Source organism: Lissotriton vulgaris, unplaced genomic scaffold (genome assembly GCF_964263255.1).
Source record: "Lissotriton vulgaris unplaced genomic scaffold, aLisVul1.2 SCAFFOLD_732, whole genome shotgun sequence".
Taxonomy (NCBI): domain Eukaryota; kingdom Metazoa; phylum Chordata; class Amphibia; order Caudata; family Salamandridae; genus Lissotriton; species Lissotriton vulgaris.
Genome location: NW_028247159.1, coordinates 797,526 through 814,751, shown reverse-complemented (window position 1 = coordinate 814,751; position 17,226 = coordinate 797,526). Strand labels below are relative to the sequence as shown.

Genomic DNA, 17,226 nt, shown 5'->3' with positions numbered 1-17,226 from the left:
TTAGAGTAAATTTGGATCCCCAAACATAAAGTCTAAAATGCTCAATGGCCCAAACACACCCTAACAATTCCTTTTCTATCACGGAATACTTACGCTCGCACTCATTCAATGTTCTCGACGCAAATGCTACATTCCATTCCTCGCTGCCTTCCCTTCGAGACAACACTCCACCCAAACCATACAGGCTGGCATCAACTGTGATGATACATTCTTTGTTAATTCTAAAAGGTTTTAAATTGGGAGCTTTGACAATGTCTCTTTTAATTTCATCAAATGCTTGTTGTTGTATATCAGACCAAAGATATTCTACACCCTGTCTCAACAATCTTCTCAAAGGTTCCATCTTATTAGCAAAATTTTCTACAAACTTGCTGTAGTATTCACACATACCAGCAAAAGATAACAATTGATCCTTGTTTTCTGGGACCGGAGCTTGGGTGATAGCTTCCACATTAGATTTTTTTGGAAACACCCTTTTACCTGATAAAGTATGTCCCAAATATTCCACTGACTCTTGAAAGAGTTTGCACTTATGTGCTTTCACCTTTAGAGCATTATTCTGTAGTCTCTTACATTCCTCTTGCAAATGATGTTCCTTAGTATTTTTTGAGAACACCAATATATCGTCCTGAAAACATTTTACATATGTATCTATATCTCTGAATATATGAAACATGACCCTTTGAAAAACAAATGCAGCGGACGCAAATGCCGTACGTTTTCTAGACTCTTCTATTAATTCGATCTGATGGTAGGCAGATCTTAAGTCTAATGTAGAGAACATTTTTGCACCATCAAAAAGTACACTAACCCATTTATATTTGGCAAAGGATGGCAATCAATAACAATGTTGGCATTCAACGCTCTCAGGTCCACACACAATCTTAACTTTTGGTCCGGTTTTCTTACTCAAACTATGGGAGAAACCCACTCTGATGATTCTATAGGTTCAATAATCCCCTCCTTCAATAAATCATCTAACATGGCCTTGAGTTCTTCTCTAATATTGATGGGAACTCCTCTAAGTTTTTTAATAACCGGTGTATGATCCTTTTTTAAAACAATATTATGTGAACAATTCTTGAGTGTCCCTAGTTTTTCACAGAACACTGTATCAAAGTGCTTGATAAGATCACATCCTTTACTGCTTAGAATGGGGTTATTGGATAGCTCAACAACAGAAATAGTATTCATCAGGCTATCATCACACAAAGACACCGGTTCTTTTGCCCTGGGATTCAATATACTGCCTAACTTCCATTGGTCAAACCATCCCAACACATTGATGCCTTTAACAGAAATGTATAACTTAATAGAAGCTTTCCTGTTCTTAAACTGAATTTCAACATTGAAAAATCCAATAATTTCAATCTTTGTACCAGAAAAATTTACAGCAGAAACATCGGAATCATTAATATTGCCTAACTTTGTAGAATGAGAAAATATACTTTCATAATACTCTTGAGTAATTATGGTCCATGGAGATCCTGAATCTACCATAAGGAATAAATCAATTCCGCAAATTGTAAAAACACATTTTGGTGAATTACGTTGTAAATCTGATTGATTATCTAAAATTGAAACTACAAAACCAGATTCATAGCTAGATTCATTAATAGATTCACCATTCCTACAGTTGCTTACAGTTTCTTCAGAAACAATAGAGACAGGTTGTTTATTTTGTACTGGAACACGCCTGTCCCTGCACATGTTACTAAATTGTCCAATTCTTTTGCAAAAATTGCATTCTCTTTTTAAAGCTGGACAACCTGAAAATGAAGCGATGTGAAATTTATTACCACATCTGAAACACATTCCTTGAAAGTTCTGATTGAAAGACCTCTGAGAAGAAAATTGCTTTGTCTTATTGAAGGAAGAATCTTGTTTAATCCCTTGTGTATGTTTTACCACACAAACTTCTTCATCAATTCGTTTCTTCTCAGTGTTGCTTTTTACGGTATTCATCCATAAATCAGATTGTTCTTGTGCTTTAGCTACAGCAATGGTTTCGGCTAAATTCGGATCACCCATAACCCATAGTTTATCCTGAGTTTTTTTACACTTAGTATGAACAATAATCTGATCTCGTATCATTTCATCTGTGATGGTACCAAAGTTACAATGAAGACTTAACGATCTCAAGGAAGTCAAAAAATCTTCAAAAGATTCATCTTCTTTTTGTTTTCTAGTATAGAACTTGAAACGTTTAAGTGCAATGCTTAAAATGGGTTTAAATCTTTTCTCAAGTCTAGCAAGAGCTTCAGTATAAGGGTTTAAATTATCTCCACCACCATCATTTGTAGAAGTAATTTGAGGCAAAGATCTGAAAATGTCTTGTCCTTCTGAGCCCAGACAATGAAGAAGGATACTTTTTTTTCTTTCCGCACCCATCCTCTCACCATCAATAGCTTTCATGTAATTAACAAACTCTTCTTTCCACCTTGACCATGGCATGGGTGGATCACCTTTTCTTTGCAAAAATTTAGTGGGAGGGTCAAATTGCATCTTGTTTGTAAATACGAAAAAATGTAGTAACAATAAAAAGAAACAAGAAATAAGTTTTCATTTTTGTGTGAATGGAATTGTAAACAACAACAGGAATATGAATGTGCAAAAGGCAAAAACTTCGCAAGCACAAATCAGTAAAAAGTTTGTAGAGTAAAGCTTAAAATGCAGAAAACGTTAGAAAAATAAATAAAATGCTTACTTCTGTTAAAAAATAGAGGAATATGTAGAAACGAAATGAAGAAGAAGTTCAAAACGATGTCTCCGTGTTTCCGTGAAGTTATGCTGAGTAACTATGGTAACGGCAGACGTATTACGTGGTGCGTGATAGACGCCTTCACGCATGCACATTACCAACTAGCTCTGCTGACATCACTGAGAGCCGCGCGCGAAGGTTCCAAGATCAGGTAAGACGCGAGCCTCAATCTTTTTTTTAAATTAAACAAGGTGATATAGAGCTTCAATAAATGCCTCGAAACATCAATTAAAATATTGAGGAAACAGGAGAAAAAAATCGGAAACGAAGCAGTAGACAATATAAAGTGAATGAAGCAATACGTTTGCTTTGAATTCAAATAAATAAGAAAATGAGAGAAAACCTGGTTAAAATGAATGAAAATTACTGCCGCAGGTGCTATCAAAGCACATAAATAAAGTACAGCCGCTGGCACAATCAAAATGCTTAAGAAGGTTTTTGTACATACCAGGAGATTTTCTCAGTCAGAAGAAAATTGAAGAAAATTGCACAAAATGGGTTCTAAACACCACTTAAATAAATCCGTGCTGCAAGTGGTGATTTCCCTCGTCGCCAAAATTGTAGTAATAATCCAGTCAGATTCAAGATAAAAGAGAATTGATTTATTAGCAGCACGAATGACATCCATCAGTATCTTAGTTCAGGCTGTACTGCGCTTCAACAGTTAAAAACCCTAGCTAACCAGCTTTAGAATACAGAACATTCTCAAAGATAAACATGTCTCATGCACTGGCATGCGACCACAGCAGTACACTTAAAGGAAAAGTAATTAACAAGAATATAACAGCGAGGTGCAGGATATATTAAAGAAAATGAAAAAAGAGACACAAGACTTTACCCTGTTCTGTGTACAAGCACTTTACGTAAACAAGTTGTGCTGTGCATTGTGAACAGGCTGTCACCCCCCTTTATATGTAAATGAGCTACTGTGACCAGACACCCTTGGCTCCCATCTCTTCCAGCGCGGATGATAATGTGAGCACTGTAAGGTAATCAAAAACAAGGGCTATATTGAGAAACAATCGGCTTCCAGGTCGCACAGCTGTGGTTATGTAGTTCTTTATTCATTTTTTTATTTTTATTTACTTTAATTTGCAGCAATTCTCCAGGTTACTTTTTCTCAGTATTACACTTCAGGTCGCTCACCGCTCTCCATCAGTTAAACGTGAGGTTTGATGTAGAATTTGTTGTTTGTGTCCCTAGACCATGTCCCAATCCCTTTGTCCTTGATTTGTCGCGCATGGGTTTTGTCCACACACTGGTCTAAGACGGGCCCTCTCAAGGTAGAAGGCGCTGCAATAGGAATAATGAATAAGACATATATGAAATTGTATGTAAACAAATATGTGCCTTTCAGTTATCAGGCACCACCATCCTCACACCTACACATGTTATTGAGCACCAGACTAAAGTGACTCCTCCCTATATAAATATGTGCCATCAGTAATCGGGCTGATGGTTCCGCTGATGCGCACAGCAAATTCAGTTTCCGGGACTGTAAGCATTGGCCTAAATTTTAATTGCTGAAGTTTCACACAGTTTCGCTGATGCACACAGCTTATAAGGTTTGTGGATATTGTGCACTGTACGCAGATCACTGAAGTTCACCCCTAAGTCGTAACTAGGTCAAAACATAGTACATACATAATGCAAAATGTCACTGCCCCTTCCTTATTTTTGAAATCTCCAGGAGTTCCTCCTCTCTCGTGAAAGAAGGTTTTCACACATTACGCTCGTGTCTGTGGCACTTCCTTAAGTGCAGAGAGGAAAGCCTCATGGTTAATGCATTGTTTGGGCTCTGAGGGACAAGAATTCTTTGAACACCTTCCTGAACTCTCTGATAGTGACTCTGACACTCTTAATGAATACGAGATCTACATCAAAAGGTTGGACTTGCACTACCTCCCCAAAGTGAGTACTGTCCTTGAACGATATTACTTCAGGAGAAGAATGCAAAGGCAGGATGAGTCAGTCGAACAGTACATAACTACCTTGCACAAATTGGCTTCCACGTGCAATGTTGGTGCAGCTTTAGAGGAGCGCTTAGGAGATCAGTTTATGTTGGGTTGCGCCTTAACAAAACGAGAAACGCCCTGTGGCAAAAAGACATGCCCTCGCTTCAAGAATTGCTGACCATAGCCAAAAGTCATGAGCATTCAAAACCGTGTGTTGATATTATACGCTAAGACAGTTCAGGTAACATTAATGTCAAAGTGCTGGTGGATAGATTCGTTAAACCCAAATCGAGCACCATTCAAAGCCCTTTAACACAAAATATTGTCAGGGAAAGTGCTTCAGGTGTGGCAACTCCGGCTATATGGCCAACTTTCACCCGTTGTGTGCGTCGGACGGCCCCAGGCCATCCGACGTCACAGTGAGCATGTGCGGAGGATGGCCGGGGCCGTCCGAAACGCACCCACTCATTATTATGCCCGCGCAGTGGCGAAATTGGCGCCGCAGTCAACTGGTTAAAGCTGGAAGGCCATGTGCAAAACTTGTGAGAGAAAAGGTCACGTCTCAAAGAGCTGGAGAATGGGCAACAAGCATAAAAAGTCAGGGAAGTTGATCTTTTGAAGATTTGGAAGGAATCAATATTCTCCCAGTCACAGGGAATGCTAGGGATGGCCCTCAAGAGCTAGTTTTGATCAATGATGCTCCGGTGAGCATTCTCTTTGACTCTGGGGCCAAGATACTGCTAGTCCCCAAAACATTTCATGAGAGTAATCTGCTGGGCAAAGTCACCCTGTTGAAGCCAGACATTAGACCAATAGGTTAAGGTGGGGTGACTATTGAGTTGCTGGGTTATTTCTGGGGCACGATTAACTTCAAAGGGAGAGTAATCCTTGGTAAAATATATGTCTTGATGAAAGGGGGCCAGCTCATAAGTTGGTTCCATCAACGTGATCTACATATCTGCCTTGATCCCAATGAGATCTGTATGCCTAAAATAATTACCACCAGTTAGGGTTGTTAGTAATGCTAATCGAGACTGGATCAAGGAATTCCCTGAGGTCTTTGCTGGTGAACTGGGTTTGTATCAAAAACTATGTACATTGGATAAAGGTCAAATCTAACGCTGTTCCAAAAACAGTTAAGGTCAGCAATCCACCACTGTAAGTAAGGGAGAGCATGAAAGTTGAATTAGACAATCTCCTAGCCAAGTGCATCATTCACACTGACCCCAACACCACCCTCAGCGGAACCCTCATCTACAGACCACCCGGACCCCGACCGCAGTTCAGCGACTCCATTGCCGACCTCGTCAGCACCCACTCCCTCACCTCCACGGACTACATCCTCCTCGGGGATCTGAACTTCCACCTCGAGAACAACGACGCCAACTCCACCACCCTCAACCACCCTGATCGCCAACCTCGCCAACCTCGGCCTCAGACAACTCGTCACCGCACCCACCCACGCCGCTGGACACACACTGGACTCCATCTTCTCCGCAAGCCCCCACGTCTCCTTAGAACATACCACGGAACTCCACTGGACCGACTACCACTGCATCCACCTCACCTTCAGGAAGCCCACCACGCACCACCGCACCCAACAGATGCCCAGCAGTTGCTGGAGCAGAATCACCGGAAGCCAGATAACCACCATGCTCTCCCAGAACCCACCAGCCGACACCACCGACCCCAACACCGCTGCACACAACCTCAGACGATAGATCGACGACTGCAACAACATCCTTGCCCCGGTCAAGAAACCCTCCAGCAGCTGCACCAACAAGAAAGCCTTCTGGTTCACTGAAGAATTCTAGACCTCCAAACGAACATGCCGGAAACTGGAGAAAAAATGGCGCAGCGAAAGAACACCGGACAGCTACGCAGCCCACAAGAACGCCACATGCAGATACCACCACCTCATCAGATCCACCAAAAGATCCTCATTCAAAGACTGCCTTGACAACAATGCACACGACAGCAAAGAGTTCTTCAACATCGTGAAGGAACTCTCCAACCCCAGCTCCAACACCAATGACATTCCTCCCTCGCAAGACCTGTGCGACTTGCTGGCCACCTTCTTGCATCACAAGATCGCTGACATCCACGACAGCTTCAACATCACGACCCCCCCAACAACAGATCCCTCCCCTCATGCATCCACCACCTGAACCAGCCGCCTGATCTCCTGGACCGCCAAAACCAACCTCCACGAAGGAATGAAGGCCGTCGCCGAATGGATAGGAACAGCCAACTTAAGTTGAACTCAGACAAGACGGAGGTCCTCATCCTCGGTTCCAACCCCTCAGCATGGGACAAAATCTGGTGGCCAACCACACTGGGAGCAGCACCTACACCCACCGACCACGCACGCAACCTAGAAATCATCCTCGACTCCACCTCTCCATGACCAAGCAGGTCAACTCCGTCTCCTCCTCCTGCTTCAATACCCTCCGCATGCTCCGCAGGATCTACAAGTGGATCCCCACCGAAACGAAAAGAACGGTCACCCAGGCCCTCGTCAGTAGCAGGCTAGACTACGGCAACGCACTAAATGCAGGAATTCCAGCAAAAACTCCTAAAGCGGCTTCAACGTATCCAGAACGCCTCGGCAGGTCTAATTCTGGACATCCCCCGCCGCAGCCACATCACCCCCACCTGAGAGACCTGCACTGGCTCCCCATCAACAAGAGGATCACCTTCAAGCTCCTCACCCACGCACACAAGGCCACAGTGCCTGGAGACCCTCAGGGGTGAGTAGTGCGCTTTACAAATGGATTGATTGATTCATTCATTCATTCATTGATTCATTCATTGATTCATTCATTGATTGATTTATTGATTCAAGAAGTTGAAGCAACAGAGTGGGTCTCTCCTGTTCTTATGGCCCGCAAAGCCAATGGGGAGGCCAGGCTTTGTGTCAGCTCGAGGGAGCTCAACAAGCAGTTATTGTAGATCATTACCCTTTACCCAACATAACTAAAATTCTGTGTTCTCTTGAGGGGGCAAGGCATTTTTCTTCCTTGGACTTGACCTCCGGCTATCACATGGCCAGCCATCGCTCTTCTTCAGAACATTCAGAATATCCACTCCTCTTCCCAAGACCTTACCTCCTGTGTAACATCCTTTGGTACCTTTAGATTTCTAAGAATGCCTTTCGGACTGATTTCTGCACCATTTTTTCAGAGGGCGATGAAGGTCATTCTTGGAGGCCTTCAGGGTGTCAAGGTGTACCCAGATGACGTGCTCATCTTTGGTGTCGATTTTGAGAAGCATAATGGGAGGCTGAGATCAGTGTTGAAGAAGTTACGTGATGCTGACCTCACCCTTAGGGCTGAGCAGTGCAAATTTGGTGTCAAAGAAATAGAGTACTTAGGGCATTTTGTGTCTGCTGCAGGCATCAAACCCAAAGACTCATTGGTAAACACCCTTTGTAATTTGCGCACCCCTTTGAACAAAGAAGAGTTTGTAAAGTTTCTGGGAATAGCTGAACTTTATCACAAGTTCGGAAAAGTTTGTTTGAGGTCTCTCCTCCAGAAGGGAAGCATATTTGTTTGATCCAAGTGCTGTGAGGAAGAATTTGAGTGCATTAAGAAACATCTGAATGGGTAACCTTTTCTAGGAAGTTTTTACCTCACAAAGGTATCTTATCTCAGGACTGATGTCAGCTTCAAGGGGTTAGGAGCAGTTATTTTGCAGAAGGTTGATGGGGAGGTTAAAACTATTCTTTTTGTCTCTAGGCCCTTGAGAGGTGCTGAATGCAACTGTTCTGTTGTAGAGAAAGAAGCTCTGGGTATTTCTGGGTGGTGCGCAAGCTGAGAAATGTTTTGTGGGGGAAAAAGTTCAGAATTCTTACTGACCACAAACCTCTTAAGGAGGTCTTCTCCAAGAAAGGCATAACTTATGTTATCACGACATCAAGGTCAAAGAAATCCCAAAGTACGGCATCGACCGCGAGGTGCGCCGCATTCGGGTGCGGAGTCAAAACAGACCCACAAAGAACAGTACCTTGGAAAAGCGAAAACAAAGACAGCTCGCGGCATCGAGGAGATGTGGCGTCGTTGGCACTGTGCGGCATCGGTTCCTTGCTTCGGGGGAGGCGGCTCGTCTAGTCTGCGATGCCTGCGCAAAGCAAGGGTGGCGTTGGTTCCTTACCGGAGAGGAGGTGACGTCACAATGGTGCCGAAACCACAGTTCCGTTCACAATGTCGATGGATTCTTGACCACCCATGTCGAGGATCAGCTCCATGATAATATCAGCTTTGGAGTTGATGCGCACAGCAGCAGGCGTCGGGCCTATGTCACAAAGTCGGAGCAGCGCTCAGGGCTTGTGGCAGGTTACGATGTAGCTCGCTGGTGTCGATGTGGCACCGTGGCCGGCGTCGGGTCTACGTTGTAAGTGAGAGCAGCTCTCGCGGCTTCGATGCAGATTACGGCGTCGCTCACCGGCGTCAGTGTTTCAATTTCCTTCTGTAGCTACCAGAAAATCAAGTTCCAGATGCGAGCAAGCAGAATGGGTGAAGTCTTTGTATCCCTGAGGCTTCAGACAGGAGACAAGCTCAAATTCAAGCCCTTGGAAATTTTCTGCAAGATGATGAAAGTTTCATAAAAGTCTTTTCTCCTTTCCTTGGCAATGAAGAAACCACTGCAGGCCATCCCCAGCAAACAGCACACTGGCATAGGGGTAGTCAAAAACTCCTGCCGATTCTCTGGTCTTCTCCGTGGCAAAAGGTCCATCTTGATTTTCAGAAGTGATCTAACGTTTTGGGGTCTGGGTTCCCCTTTTTATACACACAAATCCTTTGTCTCTGAAGGCAGAGAGTGTCTGTACCTAGTCTAAACCAGTTCTGGGTGCATCCTGCCAGTGCAAAACGTCTTTCTTTGTCAGTGTGGGCCAAGGTCATCAGACGCACCACAGGAGGTGGAGCCAGCATTGTAGAAGGCAGGCACAGCCCTATTGAGGCCCAGGTGCTACTCCTCCCCCCACTCCCAATGCAGATAGGTCTATTCAGCCTTGTGCATACTCACCCTGTCTCCTGGAGCCACCCCAGCTCCTGTCACTCAAAAACCAGACATGGAATACACAACCTAGCAGAGGCAGGCTGGATGGTTAGGCCTGAGACATACTTTACAAGCTGCTTCTGCGGGTGGCATAATCAGTGCTGCAAGCTCACCAGCAGCATTTGACTTACAGGCCCTGGGCACACGCAGTGTACTGTACTAGGGACTGACAAGTAAATCAAATAAGCCAATCATGGAGTCATCCGTTACATCAATTTAACATAGGGAGCACTTGCACTGTGGCACTGAATAGCAGTGGCACAGTGCCCAAAGCATCTAACCAGCAAAAACATATCAAAAACAGAGGAGACAACAGCGAAAAATGGAAGGGAGACTCACGCCAATGGTACCAGGTCTAACAGTGGACAGTATTGAGGACTGGAAAGAGAGAAAGATGTGATGAAAAAAAGAAAGATCTTGTATGATAAAAGGAGGGCTGTGAAGAGAACAATGGTCAACGTGGGAGACTGGGTCAAGATCAAGTCTCCCAGATCCAAATTCGGTTTTCCGTTTAAGGTTATTAAAGTTTTCAAAAATGCAATAAAGACCAGTGACCATAGAATTTGGAATCTAAGTCGAGTGGTGAAGTGCCAGGCTAGTGCTAGTTTTGATACTAGCAACGCAACTGGTGGGCCTGATTTGGGCTCTGAGGTGGGAGAGCCTGTTGCACGAGAAATGGGCTGTGTTAGGGGGGGAGAAGGTGTGACGTCTTGTGTCATGATATGGTATGTTATGTTATATGGGGCTTTCTAGAGCGCAGGTACACCGCCAGGATTCTTGGCACTGTGAGAGTGAATAGATGAGTGGAGTTGTGGGCCCGAGATAGCTTGTTGTAGGCCGTAGTGAAGAGCCAGGACTTTCGCTGTTGTCTGAACCGCAGATAGTCTCCCTCAAGCCTGAGGTGAGCAGGTAAAGCATTCCAGATCATGGGACCCAGGAAAGAGAACCGAGTCCCACCACCGTGTTTGCGACGGATTCTGGGCACCGTCAGGAGGTTCTGGTGCGAGGACCTCAAATTTCCGCTTAGGTAGATATTTATTGATCAAAGAGACGATGAATCTTGGGCCGGTGTCTTGAATAGCTTTGAAGAGTGTACAAAAACCAGCTTTGAACGAGGCACGTTGCTCCACTGGGAGCCAGTGGAGGTCTCTAAGCTGGGGTGGTGATACGGCATCGCCTGTCCTTAAGATAGATGATACTCGCAGCTTGATTTTGACTCATCTGCAAGCGGTGTCTCTGGAATTGTGGGAGTCCAATGTAGAGGACAGTCCCATAATCAATTTTAGAAAGGATTAGGGTTATGGCGATTTGGGTGATGGCTTTCTTACTAAAGAAGCGTCTGATCTTGCGCAGTTTGCGCAATTGGACAAAGCATGCCGAAGTCACTGAGTCAATTTGGGTGCTCACAGAGAGGTCGGTATCAATATGAAGACAAAGACTTTTTATTGCAGATTTTTGGATGGGTGCCTCTCCTAGATCGATGGGCCAATAGGAGGGGGTCGAGTAGTCAGGTTTACTGTGGGGAACGATGATCTCAGTTTTTTCTGAGTTCAGCTTTAGTTGATTTTCATTCATCCATGCTTTGACATTGAGCATAGGCCTCTTGACAAAATCCTTAGATTCTACAGAGTTGTCAAGGGTGAAAATAGGCTGCATGTCATCTGCGTAGTTGAAGATTTTCACACCCATCTGACATAGACCTGAAATCAGGGGGCGTATATAGATATTAAATAAAATTGGCGAGAGGGAGGAACCTGTAGTATTCTTAGGGCTGTGCCTCTCAGGCACCTGTATGTAGAACCTTCATTCCCTGGATGTTCCAGTGTTCTTTGTAGAATGTGGTGTTTTGGCAGTTGATCTCTGGTTCCTGCCTGATGTCGCTGTGTTTCTCCTGGGCTAAATAAACTCAGACTTTACCTTCAACTGAGTCATTCCTTGACTAAATACTACAAAATTGTTGGCGCCGATGCTCAGGAGAGTATAAAGGACCTGCTTGCCTTACCTCAACTTTCCTCGTCTTGCAGCGCCGTAAAAAAAAACGTCGTGGGAGCACGAAGACAGGCATCCTCACTGACAACCTTGATGAGATAAACGTTGTGGAAAAATTAGATAAGTGCCGCTTTACTCGCTTTATTTCAAGCGCGTTTTTTTTATTTGGCCAAAAGAATCCAAAACGTATTGTAGGAGTACGCGACGTCATCGGCTTGTCAGGGAGTGAGTGGCAACGCGAGCGCGCATGGTGACGCGTGTGGTTGGCAGCGCGCAACACGCATTTGTCTTCTGTTAGACGCGTGTGGTTGGCAGAGTGCAACTGACGTCCGCTTCAGCAATCTTGGACGCGTTACCCTGGCAACGTTTGACGCGTGTGATTAGAACTCCGCCTCAGCAATTTCAGACGTGTTACCCTGGCAACGTTTGACGCGTGTGCCGTCTGCCTGCCTAAGCCATTTTAGACGCGTTATCCAGGCAACGCTGCTATACAACCACGTTACATGTTACAAGACAACGTTGTTTACCGCATATGATAAGTTGATCATTCCTGTGTGTTTTTATGACAGAACGGATGGCAAACAAATATCAACATTAGGAATACGGCCAATTTGTTTGTGTGAGCAAGCACCTTCACACCAATGCTGCATATTTTGGGGAATTAACAAATTCTTATGTTATAACTGTTACAAAGTGCAAAAAAAAGGACAAACAAAGAGCAGTATATATGGAACAGCGACTGGGCAAATTTAAAAGAGATTAGAGACTAAGTCAACTAAATCTCACTAATAACTGGCACTGTCTGATAGTAAATAACCAGATTTTCAAGATGCAGTCAGTTTCTCCTCCACCTCCTTTTCTGGAAACTCCTGGCAATCCACCCATATCTTGGAAAAAGTGGTTCGATGCTTTTGAGACTTATTTGGGTGCCATAGGAACCTCAAGATATCGCGCAGAAAGGAAAAAATGCTTACTTCTACATTCCTTAGGTTTTGAGGGGAGAGAGATCTATAAACATTTACCCGCCTTGACAAGGAACAACGCGGAGGAGGATGTAGATGAATATACAGAAACCAGAATGAGACTGGAGTTGAGATTTGACGTCAAACCTAGTCTAGTTGTTATTAGACACAAATTTTTCAAAAGAGAACAACTTTCTGGAGAGGATGTTGAGACTTATGTTTCTAGTCTAAGACAACTGAGCGCAGAATGCGAATTTGAGGGTTTTAGAGAGCAATTAATTAGAGATCAATATGTATGTAAGTGTTCTGACAAGTCTATTCAACAGAAACTACTAACTTTGGGAAATCCTACGCTTTAAGAGACTATCCGCATGGCCAAGAGTATAGAGCTGTCGAAAAAAGAAGTAAAGGAACTTGAAAAGAAATGTGAAGAAGCAGTTTCCATAGTTAGAACCAAGGAGAACAAGGACAGTAAAGTGGCCTTTGGTCAACAACGTTTTGATAGAAACAATGTTCCCGGTTCACAGCGTTTTGAGAGAAATGCTTTTTCTAGAAGTGACATTTGTTATAGATGTGGAAATCCTTCTCATAACAAGAACAACAAATTTTGCCCTGCCAGGAACTCTACCTGTCGGAACTGTGGAAAGTTTGGCCATTTTGCGAAAATTTGTCAAGTCTCAAAACACGGAAACTCTACTTTCAGCAACAAATCCCTGAGTCAGGGTACTGTCAATGCAGTAGGGAATGTCTCAGAGTTTTATGAAAGTACTGGAAAAGACTCTGACTCTATGAACAGCATCCAAGACGATCTTAGGGACATGGTTGTGGTTGTGCGGGATGATGGTGTCATTATTGGGGATCCTTCAGATTGTGTTGATCCTTATGAAGATTTTGGTGTGGGTGACAAGATAATTACTTTTTTAGTAGATTCAGGCGCTAAAGTAACCATGATCACACAAGAATTGTTTGATGTGACTTGGCCTGAAAGGAACCTCCTACCACCTGACAGAGCTCCTGTTTCTTATGAAGGGCGCAGGATAGCTCTTCTTGGTTTTTTTGAAGACATCATTCAGTTCAGGGGGAGGAAAATCTTTGGCAAAGTATATGTCTCATTAAAGGGCCTAAACATTTTGGGGTGGTTCCACCAGGGATTGTTTAAGATGATCCTCAGACCCGGTACTAAAGAACAGATTAGTATTGAAGAATCTTGTGACAATGTTGAGAGTTTAGCAGCCATTGTCTCAAATGACTATATCGAGAAATTAATTTCTAAGTTCCCTACTGTCTTCGGGAATAGCCTTGGTATAATTAAAGGCTTCAACCACAAGATTAGAGTTAAAGATGGAGCTATCCCCATAAAACATAAGGTCAGGAGTGTTCCTTTCAGCGTGAGGGATGATTTGGAAAAGGAGTTGATGGGGTTATGCAAGAAAGGAGTCATAGAACCTATTGAGTCGTCCTTGTGGTTGTCTCCTCTTGTTGTCGCCAGAAAGAGGAATGGAGATTTGCGCGTCTGTGTGGACTTGCGCAGTCTCAATAAAAACATCTGGATTGATTCACATCCCTTGCCAAAAATCACAGATTTATTGTCTCTTACCAGAGGAGCAAGGTGGTTTACAAAGTTGGATTTGGCCTCCGCTTACCACCAGGTGGTGTTGAGTCAATCTTCTAGACATTTGACTGCGTTCGTCTCACCTTTTGGTAGTTTTCAATACTGCAGGATGCCATTTGGCCTTGCGTCAGCGGCTGCAGTCTTCCAAAGATTGATGAGTCAAATGTTTAGAGATACTCCTGGGGTAATTGTTTTCCAGGATGATGTTTTGATTTTTGGCGAGAACATAGTGGATCATGACTTTTCTTTGAATCAGGTTCTGGAAATCATGCAAGAAAAAGGAATTGTATTAAAGAGTGAGAAATGTGTTTTCTTAAAAGAAAAAATGGAATTTCTGGGTCATGTTGTTTCACATGAAGGTGTTGAACCACGTCCTGGTTTGGTGAAAGCCATTGTTGATGCTTCGCCTCCTGTCGATAAATCTGGTTTAAAGTCATTCATTGGGCTCAGTGAATTTTACTCCAGATTTATCAAAGATTATGCGTCAAAAGTCCAACCTTTGACTAACATGTTGAAGAAGAATGTGCCTTTTGTTTGGAATAAAAACTGTCAAGAAATTTTCAAGTGGATTAAATGACAGTTAGTAGGGGACAGTGTTCTCAAAACTTTTGATCCCAACAAAGAATGTGTTGTGACTGTGGATGCGAGTGGGTTTGGACTTGGGGCTGTTCTCACTCAGAGGAATGGGCAAATTGATAATACCATTGCATATGCTTCAAGAGTTTTGCGTGGGGCCGAGGTGAATTTCTCCGTCATTGAGAAGGAGCTTTTAGCTTGCTGGTGGGCGGTCAGGAAGTTTAATCCGTATCTTTGGGGTAGTCATTTTACGATTCGAACGGATCATAATCCTCTGGTCTCTATCTTGTCTGGTGAAAAGATTAAGGAGCATACCCCTAGGATTGCTAGGCTGTCCACAAAGCTTTTACAGTATGATTTTCAGGTTGTTTATCTGCCTGGTTCGAAGAATGTCAGAGCCGATAATTTTTCACGTTTTCCTTTGGCTGATAACGATTGTGAGGCTGAAAAGGAAGATGATCTTGAAGATCGTTTTGTTGCAGCTTTGGATCTTGAAGGTATGTGTGCTATCAGTGAAGTTGAGTGGAAGAAGGAGTTATTGAAGGATGAGGTACTTCTTCAAGTTGTGAATTATTTGAAGTCTGGATGGCCTAAAGAAAAGAATGTTTCTGGACTTTTCCAAACCTACTTCAAAGTTGCTGATGAACTCACTGTCGAAGATGGTGTTCTCATGGGGTGTGGTAGGCTTATTCCTCCTGAGAGCTTGCGGAAACGTCTGGTTGATGGTGCACATGAAGGACATTTTGGGAAAACTTTCATGAAACGTAGGTTGAGGGATGTGTTTTGGTGGCCGCAGATGGACGTTTGTGTTGATACTTTAGTTGATAATTGTGTCATTTGCAAGTCCTCAGACAAAAGTCACAAGGTTAGGTCTCCCCCTTTGGAACCCATTCAATTTCCGGAAAGAGCGTGGGAAAAGATTGGAGTTGATCTAGTTGGTCCTTTCTATCTTTTACCTTCTTGTTCCCGTTTTGCTATTGTTGCCATTGATTATTACTCCAAATGGCCGGAAATTCGTTTTATCAGTGAACCCTCTTCTGCTAGTGTTATTTCTTTTTTGAAAGACATCTTCTTGAGAGAGGGTTTTCCTTCAGTTGTCATGACGGACAATGGTGTCCAATTTGTCAGTTGTGAATTTGAATCTTTCCTTAAACAGGGTGGTGTGACTCACAAAAAAAGTTCCCTCTACCACCCCCAGGCCAATGGCCTTGTTGAAAGGATGAACCGTGTACTCAACAACTGTGTCCAGTGGGCCATTGCCAGCAAGTGCGTGGTTGAGAATGTTATGGTTTTAAAGTACAACTGCGCATTCTTCAACTGGGGTTTCTCCCTTTGAACTCTTAAGGGGAAGAAAACCTTCTACAAAAATCTGTCCAGGTTGGATGTCTAAGTGGGTGAAGATGAATGTGATGGATGGAATTGATGGTTTTGTGAGGGAAAATGTATTTTGATGAGAGAAAAAGATCTGTTCCTCACAATATCTGTGCTGGTGATGTTGTTCGCATCAAGAATCCTGTTCATGTTTCCAAAGGAAGGAGTAAATTCTCCGAGCCTTTAGTGGCTGATAAAGTTTGTGGGAATGCTGTGCGGGTTAATAACAAGAATTGGTGGAACATTTGTAAAGTTGTTAAGATCAGTAGAGATGATAATTCCCCTAATCGCCTTTCTTTAGGTTCCAGCTCTGCTTCCCACAGTGGTTGTCTAAGTTCTGTTGATAAAGGTGGGAAGGGAAGTGATTGTAGCAAAATTGATGCTTCTTTTGTGCCAGAGCCTCGCAGAAGTCTTAGGGTCTGTAAGATCCCTGCCAGGTTCAGATAGGGATAGTCATGTTTTTAGTCATGTTCTGCTCTTCTACTTTTACTTTTCACCTTTCTACTTTTATTTCCATGTTTCTTTTCTTTTCTTCCTTTTCCTTTCTCTTCTGCATTATCTTCTTCCATTCTTTCCTTTCTTTTCCTTGTTTCATCTTTCGTTGTATAGAAAATGGGATAATGTAGTATTCTTAGGGCTGTGCCTCTCAGGCACCTGTATGTAGAACCTTCATTCCCTGGATGTTCCAGTGTTCTTTGTAGAATGTGGTGTTTTGGCAGTTGATCTCTGGTTTCTGCCTGATGTCGCTGTGTTTCTCCTGGGCTAAATAAACTCAGACTTTACCTTCAACTGAGTCATTCCTTGACTAAATACTACAGAACCCTGAGGAACGCCACAGTTCAGGTCTACGATTCTAGATTGGAAGGGTGATAGCCACAATGACTGTTCACGGGCTTCCAGAAATGAGCTGACCCAGGCAAGGGCAGAGCCTCCGAGACCCCG

At 43.5% G+C, this 17,226-nt stretch overlaps 1 protein-coding gene across 1 annotated transcript in view; it reads left to right on the top strand.

Moving 5' to 3' along the window:
* Positions 1-17,226, top strand: part of LOC147665616 (uncharacterized) — a 232,184-nt gene that overhangs the window by 9,032 nt on the left and 205,926 nt on the right. The window contains exons 3-4 of the mRNA XM_086949642.1: positions 13,429-14,092; positions 14,918-15,778. Of these exons, the coding sequence (XP_086805768.1) occupies positions 13,429-14,092; positions 14,918-15,778 (1,525 nt within the window). The remainder of the gene's footprint in view (positions 1-13,428; positions 14,093-14,917; positions 15,779-17,226) is intronic.